The following is an 8034-nucleotide window of genomic DNA, read 5'->3' as shown; positions in this document are numbered from 1 at the left end:
CCCTTGAGCCCAACGCAGGGCCCCAGGGCCCGGAAGACTCCTCAGGCCCCAGCCCACCCGCCAGGAGCTGACGCTCTCTGGTTCCTACGTTACAGCCCCGCCCCTGGCCCCACCTGCGAGGAGGGCTTCTGGCGCATGTTCGGGGAAGCCCTTGAAGACCTGGAGTCATGTGGTCAGTCGGAGCTGCTGAGGGAGCTGGAGGTACGCCCTGCCCACCCCAGGCCCCCGTGGGAGGTGGCACGTTGATGGCATTGTGCTCTTGTGTAACACGTACAAGGGTACTCACCTGGCACCCTCTGTGTAAAGGTGCCTTCACGTGCATACAGACTGTGGATGGACCCGTGTGCAAGCGTGACTGAGCACCGTGGTGTGGCACGTTAATCGGGGTGTGTGCACATGTGAGCATGTTCGGCATAAAACGTGTGTGTGCGCACGGGGGGCGTGTGTGTGTGCGTGCAGGTGAGCACGCTCATGCATGCACAGTGCTGAGTATTGTCAGAACACGTGTGTCAGTGTGCACATTGGGATGCATAAGGGCAGTTGTGGTGTCTGTGTGTGCGTGTCGTTAGCATGCCCAGTGGAAGCTTGTGGATGTCAACATCAGTAACAGCATGGGACATGAGAGGCCGAGAGGTGAATGCGGCTTTCTGTGAGGTCAGCCTTGCCCACGATGGGAAAGGCTGCCTGGGGAGACCTAGGGAGGATCTCATTGGGTCAATTCTGAAGCTCCTTCATATTCTGAGAGCAGTAATTTACACTCTGTTTATCTGTGCTTTTGCCCTATTTTTGTTCCTAAAATTATTGATTGAGCCTTTTTTTTTCTCTATCAGCCTTGCCAATTACTAGGCTCATCAAAGAACCAAGTTTTGTTTTTGTTAACTATGTCTCATATTTCATTGTCTCCTACCTTACTCTTTTGTATGTCTAGCTTCGATATTCCCTTCCTTCGACTTTGTCTTTAAATCTTGATACTTTTCCTGGTTTCTTAACTCCTTAGTCTTCAGTCTTTCTTGCTCCCTAACATCGTGCATTTAAAGATAGGAATTTACCTGTAAGCACTTACCTGCCTCCCACAGGGTTTAAGTTGTACTTCTCTCCGTCTGTCTCTCTTCCCAGGCGTCCTGTGTCACCACTCTCCACCCCATGTCATCTGCCCCTGTTCTAGCTGGCCACTGACAGTCCTGCTTGCCCCTAACTGCGTCTTCCCCCCATTCCGTGGCACCAGCCACTGCCCTGGGGCCCCAGCACTGCCACTGAGGACGCGCTGCAGGGTTAAGCCTCTGCCCTCCCAGCCCCATCCTTGCACTCTCTCGAATGCAGGGCCTCCGTCCGCATCTGTCCATTGCTGGGGTTGTGCACATGCTGTTTCCGCTTCCTGCCAGGGACTCTCCTTCCTCCCCATTTCTTGCTCATCTTTCAGATCTCGGCTCTGGAAGCTTTCCCGATCCCTCATACTGACAGTTTCACTGTTCCAGCCTCTCACATTCTGTGTACCTTGGCCTCTGTGACATTTACTGCCATGTGTAATTTCATCTTCTTTATTTTTGTGACTAGCAAGTTAGCAGAGTGGTTAAGACCCTCGACCCTGGAGCCAGACTCTGAGTTCAAATCTTAATCTTTCTAAGCCTCAGTTTCCTCTTCTGTAAAATGGGCGGCGGGGGGGGATGTTATTTGCCTGGCTCATAATATTGTAGAGCATAAAATGAGTTCTGTGTGTCAAGTGCTTGGAACTGAGTCCAACGCAGTATAAGTGCTAATAATTCAGTGCCAATGACTAGTATTCTGATTGCTCATCATTGGGCTGAGAGCCCTAGGAGGGCAGGGACCTCATCTATTCTGTTCACCATTGTGACCTTGAAGGCTGGCACACAGTAGGTGTCCATAGATGTTGACCGCACACAGAGCAGGAAGCATCTGAGTGAAGAGCTGTGTCCCTACAGGCATCCATCATGACAGGCACCGTGCAGAACGTGGCCCTCGAGGGCAGGCCTGGCCACCGGCCCTGGAGGAGGAACCAGGAGATACGAGCTTCCCCAGAAGAAATGCAGGAGGTGCTGCTGCCGACACCCTTGGAGATGCACAAGGTGGGTGCTGGGGGAGCACAGGAGGCCTGGATGCATGTCCTGATGCCGTGGGTATTCGCCATAGCTCCAGATGGGCCCCGCCCCTCTCTGGGCTTCATTCTCCTCCACCAATAAAACACAGATTTTATAGAAGGCAGAGTTTTCCAAAACTCCTGCCATTTGGGCGATACACACACACACACACACACACACACACACACACTCGTGATACTTTTCTTTAAGTAGACTCACTTTTTCCCTACTTATCGTGTGCGTGTATAATATAAAGGCTTCTATATGTGTGTGTATATTATATGTGTGCGTGCATATCAGTACCTTAAATGAGAGGCCAGCGTTTTTGCCATCTATAGGCTACTGTCTAGGAAAACAAAACACAGAAGAGAAGAAAGACCTCTCGGCCCATAATAACCTTCAGAAGGCTCTGAGCCTGAAGCCAGCTCTTTGGTGGACGGGGAGATGGGAAGTGTCAAAGGGTGGTGAAAACACATGTCCACCCCACTGAGACTTTCTCCTGGAACGGAAGCAGGAAGATTGAAAAAGAACTGAAAGGAACTCCTTTTCCTACAGCTTCCACTGTGACTGAGTGCTGTAGATGGAGGGTCAGCGGAGGTGGAGGGGAGGGGGTGCTCCAGAAGCCAAGGCTTGGGCACGATGCCGAGGCAGTAACACACGTGGAAGAGCAGCCAGGTGGGCTAGGGCTGGGTCCCGGAGGCATCAGATGCCAGACCAAGGGGCTTAGGCAGCTGTGGGAGGCTAGGGGGAAAGATCGGGGCTCCAGAGGTCTCCTCCTCCTGTTCCCAGGTGACACTGCACAAGGACCCTGTACGGAGTGACTTTGGTTTTAGTGTCTCAGATGGCCTCCTGGAGAAGGGCGTCTATGTCCACACTGTGCGCCCTGATGGGCCGGCTCAACGTGGGGGTCTCCGGCCCTTTGACAGGGTCCTCCAGGTAATGCTGGGTGGTGGCACTATTGATGGAGTGGCCGTTCCTAGCCCCATAGTGGGGAGAAAGCCTGACTTCTACGTTGGCTGAGTGGCCTTGAGCAGGTTGCCTCCTCTCTCTGAGCCCCAGGTTTCTTTTTTTTTTAAAAAAATAATCCTTTATTTTTTATAGATTTAATTAATTAATTAATTAGTTTGTTTGTTTTTGGCTGTGTTGAGTCTTCGTTGCTGTGCACGGGCCTTCTCTCGTTGTGGTGAGCTGGGGCTACTCTTCGTTGTGGTGCGTGGGCTTCAGCAGTTGTGGCTTACGGGCTCTAGAGTGCAGGCTCAGTAGTTGTGGCGCACGGGCTTAGCTGCTCCATGGCATGTGGGATCTTCCCGGACCAGGGCTCAAACCCGTGTCCCCTGCATTGGCAGGCAGATTCTTAACCACTGCACCACCAGGGAAGCCCTGAGCCCCAGGTTTCTCATCTGAAAGAAGGGAATGACAACACAGTTGTATTGGTGAGGATAGGCTAAATTATGCTGCAGGAACAAACAATCCCAAATCTCAGTGGTTTAATACACTTGAACATTTATTTATCACTTATATGCTTATGTCCACTGTGGGCCAGTGTGGGCCTTGCTCCACCTGGATTGGTGGAGGCTCCACCCTCTAGTAAATGCCTTGGACTCCATGGCAACTAAGTCATGTGATCTCACAGCAAGGGAGCCTGGGAAATGTGAGTGGGCAGATAGAAGCTGTGGGGCATCTCCGGCACACCCTTTCCCATGCCCCACATTCTAGGCAGGAGGCTCAGCGTGTGGTCTGCTTGTGATGTTAAAAAATGGAGACAGTCTCTAGGTCCATCCACGTCTCTGCAAATGGCACAATTTTGTTCCTTTTTATGGCTGAGTAATATTCCATTGTATATATGTACTACATCTTCTTTATCCATTCCTCTGTTGGTGGACATTTAGGTTGCTTCCATGACCTGCCTATTGTAAATAGTGCTGCAGTGAACATTGCGGGTGCATGTGTCTTTCGGAATCATGGTCTTCTCTGGGTATATGTGCAAGAGTAGGATTGCTGGATCATATGGTAGTTCTATTTGTAGTTTTTTAAGGAACCTCCATACTGTTCTCCATAGTGGCTGTACCAATTTACATTCCCATCAACAGTGCAGGAGGGTTCCCTTTTCTCCACACCCTCTCCAGCCTTTGTTGTTTGTAGATTTTCTGATGATGCCCATTCCGACTGGTGTGAGGTGGTACCTCATTGTAGTTTTTTTTTTATATATACAGCAGGTTCTTATTAGTCATGAATTTTACACACATCACTGAATACATGTCAATCCCAATCACACAATTCATCCCACCACCACCCCCACCCTCCTGCTGCTTTCCCCTGCTTGGTGTCCATACGTTTGTTCTCTACATCTTTGTCTCAATTTCTGCAAACCGGTTCATCTGTACCATTTTTCTAGATTCCACATATATGTGTTAATATAAGATATTTATTTTTCTCTTTCTGACTTACTTCACTCTGTATGACAGTCTCTAGGTTCATCCATGTCTCAACAAATGACCCAATTTCGTTCCTTTTTTGGCTAATATTCCATTGTATATATGTACCACATCTTCTTTATCCATTCGTCTGTCAATGGATAGCCTATTGTAAATAGTGCTGCAGTGAACATTGGGGTGCATGTGTCTTTCGGAATCAGGGTCTTCTCTGGGTATATGCGCAAGAGTGGGACTGCTGGATCGTATGGTAGTTCTATTTGTAGTTTTTTAAGGAACCTCCATACTGTTCTCCATAGTGGCTGTATCAACTTACATTCCCACCAACAGTGCAAGAGGGTTCCCTTTTCTCCACACCCTCTCCAGCATTTGTTGTTTGTAGATTTTCCGATGATGCCCATTCTAACTGGTGTGAGGTGATACCTCATTGTAGTTTTGATTTGCATTTCTCTAATAATTAGTGATGTTGAGCAGCCTTTCATGTGCTTCTTGGCCATCTGTATGTTGTCTTTGGAGAAATGTCAATTTAGGTCTTCTGCCCATTTTTGGATAGAGTTGTTTGTTTTTCTAATATTGAGCTGCATGAGCTGTTTATATATTTTGGAGATTAATCCTTTGTCCATTGATTCGTTTGAAAATATTTTCTCCCAATCTGAGGGTTGTCTTTTCGTCTTGTTTATGGTTTCCTTTGCTGTGCAAAAGCTTTTAAGTTTCATTAGGTCCCATTTGTTTATTTTTGTTTTTATTTTCATTACTCTAGGAGGTGAATCAAAAAAGATCTTCCTGTGATTTATGTCAAAGAGTGTGCTGCCTATGCTTTTGTCTAAGAGTTTTATAGTGTCCAGCCTTACATTTGGGTCCTTAATCCATTTGGAGTTTATTTTTGTGTATGGTGTTAGGGAGTGTTCTAATTTCATTCCTTTACATGTAGCTGTCCAGTTTTCCCAGCACCACTTATTGGAGAGGCTGTCTTTTCTCCATTGTATATTCTTGCCCCCTTTGTCATAGATTAGTTGACCATAGGTGCATGGGTTTATCTCTGGGCTTTCTATCCTGTTCCATTGATCTATATTTCTGTTTTGCTGCCAATACTAGACTGTCTTGATTACTGTTGCTTTGTAGTATAATCTGAAGTCAGGGAGCCTGATTCCTTCAGCTCCATTTTCTTTCTCAAGATTGCTTTGGCTATTTGTGGTCTTTTGTGTTTCCATACACGTTGTAAAATATTTTGTTCTAATTTGGTGAAAAACACTATTGGTAATTTGACAGGAATTGCATTGAGTCTGTAGATTGCTTTGGGTAGTATAGTCATTTTCACAATATTCTTTCAATCCAAGAACATGTATATCTCTCCATCTTTTTGTGTTGTCTTTGATTTCTTTCATCAGTGTCTTATAGTTTTCTGAGTACAGGTCTTTTGCCTCCTTAGTAGGTTTATTCCTAGAGACTGTCATATAGAGTGAAGTAAGTCAGAAAGGAAAAAACAAATATCGTATATTAACACATATATGTGGAATTTAGAAAAAAGGTAGAGATGAACCTATTTGCAAAACAGAAATAGAGACACCGATGTATAAAACATATGGACACCAAGTGGGGAGGGGGGTGGGATGGATTGGGAGATTGGGATTGATGTATGTACACTACTATATATGAAGTAGATGGCTAGTGAGGGCCTACTGTATAGCATGGGGGGAAAAAAAGGTCCAGTCTGTTTGCAGGACATATATTAAGTTAACCTTAAAAATGCATTCCAATATACATGATGTGCAGACAAATACTGTTTGACTCCACTTATATGAGGTACCTAGAATGGCCAAATTCATAGTCAGAAAGTACACTGGTAGATGCCAGGGGCCAGTGGTTGGGGGTGGATTTCAGAGTTAGTGTTTAATGGGGACAGAGTTTCAGTTTAGGAGGGTGAAAAATTCAGGAGATGGATGATGGTGAGAGCTGTACAACAATGTGAATGCACTTAGTGCCACTAAACTCTACAGTTAAATAAGGTTAAAATAGTATGTTTTATATTATGTGACTTTTACCACAATAAAGAAACATTTAAAAAATAAATAACTAAGGGTCTTCCCTAGTGGTGCAGTGGTTGAGAGTCCGCCTGCCGATGCAGGGGACACAGGTTCGTGCCTCGGTCCGGGAAGATCCCACATGCCGTGGAACGGCTGGGCCCGTGAGCCATGGCCACTGAGCCTGCGCGTCCAGAGCCTGTGCTCCGCAACGGGAGAGGCCACAACAGCGAGAGGCCCGTGTACCGCAAAAAATAAATAAGATTTTTCAGATGAGAAAAAAAAGGGAGACATGCAGGTGCTGGAGGGTGAAGGATGCATGGAAGGTTGAAAGACTGAAATGAGAGTGCCTTCCTCTGTGTGAGTGCTCAGATTCACCCTGTGTCTGGGCTGGGCAGGGTCTGTATTTGAGGAAATTCTCACCTACTTCAGTGCAGGCTGAGCTGACGCCTTCTGCCCCATGGCTGTGCACGTGCAGGTCAACCACGTTCACACGCGGGACCTTGACTGCTGCCTGACGGTGCCACTCCTGGCTGAGGCGGGCGATGTCGTGGAGCTGGTCATCAGCCGCAACCCGCTGGCCCAGAGCAGCCGGGCCCCACGAGCACCGGGCCCCAGAGGCCCACGGATGCTGTGATGTCAGCACGTGGTCTGGACACCTTGGAAGATCCTGGCGCCCACACATGCAGCCAGGCTGAAGAAGTGGCCACCCACTCGTCCATCTGTCATCTGGCAGGCTCTGACCAGACTCTTCTCCACGTCTGCGGCAACAGGGGGCCGGGCCCAGTTGCGGTGATATCGAGGTCTTTCTCCAGTTGGACCTCCAAGATGCCCAGTGTGGGGCCTGCCCAGTAGGGGTCAAGGCAGGCTGCTCAGCTGGGAGTACAGGGGCTGCCCCAGGTACCTCCAGAACCCCTGGGAATAGCGTCTAGTGCGGGGACAGCTCAGCTCCACGTAAGGAGTCTTCTCCCAGAAGAGCTATGCAGCCTGAGTGGCTGTGAGGGAGGAGTGAGTGCCGTGTCTCAGGAGGTGAGCAGGGCGGGACCTGATCCCACGTGTGCGGTCGCAGGCAGGTGGGTGCAGCTTCCCGGCGATGCGTCATGCTGGCTCAGGTGGTTAGCGTCCCCCGGGGGAGCATTGAGGGGGAAGGTGGGGGCTACTTCATCTGGACAGCCTCCCACCAGGAAGGAGGCTGCTCAGCGGAAGAGGCCAGCCGCTTCCCTTCTCCAGACTCTGGTGTTCAGGGCTCACCAGCATCCTCACTTAGGAGACTCTGAACTGGGGTGTCTGGATTCCCAGGAAGCACTGCCCTTTGAGGGGTTCTTTCATTTCTGAGACTCTGATCGAAGCCTCTGTAGTTTGAGACCGCAGTTCTGGGCCCATTGGGCGAGCTTGGTGTCAGGCTTTGCACTGTCAGCCCCTCCTGCTGCTTCAGTAGGACGTGTGGCCACTGGACCATGAGTACACCCGTCTTAGCCCAGGCCT

At 48.8% G+C, this 8034-nt stretch overlaps 1 protein-coding gene across 1 annotated transcript in view; it reads left to right on the top strand.

Annotated features, from left to right (window-relative positions):
- The window catches only part of GRIP2 (glutamate receptor interacting protein 2), a 64558-nt gene extending 57107 nt beyond the window's left edge, over positions 1-7451 (top strand). Inside the window, exons 21-24 of the mRNA XM_024756472.1 lie at positions 96-201; positions 1941-2084; positions 2886-3032; positions 7028-7451. Of these exons, the coding sequence (XP_024612240.1) occupies positions 96-201; positions 1941-2084; positions 2886-3032; positions 7028-7186 (556 nt within the window). The 3' untranslated portion in view covers positions 7187-7451. The remainder of the gene's footprint in view (positions 1-95; positions 202-1940; positions 2085-2885; positions 3033-7027) is intronic.
- The last annotated feature ends 583 nt before the right edge of the window (positions 7452-8034 follow it).

Source organism: Neophocaena asiaeorientalis, unplaced genomic scaffold (assembly GCF_003031525.2).
Source record: "Neophocaena asiaeorientalis asiaeorientalis breed wild unplaced genomic scaffold, Neophocaena_asiaeorientalis_V1.1 scaffold392, whole genome shotgun sequence".
Lineage (NCBI taxonomy): Eukaryota > Metazoa > Chordata > Mammalia > Artiodactyla > Phocoenidae > Neophocaena > Neophocaena asiaeorientalis.
This window is presented reverse-complemented; position numbering and strand designations above follow the sequence as displayed.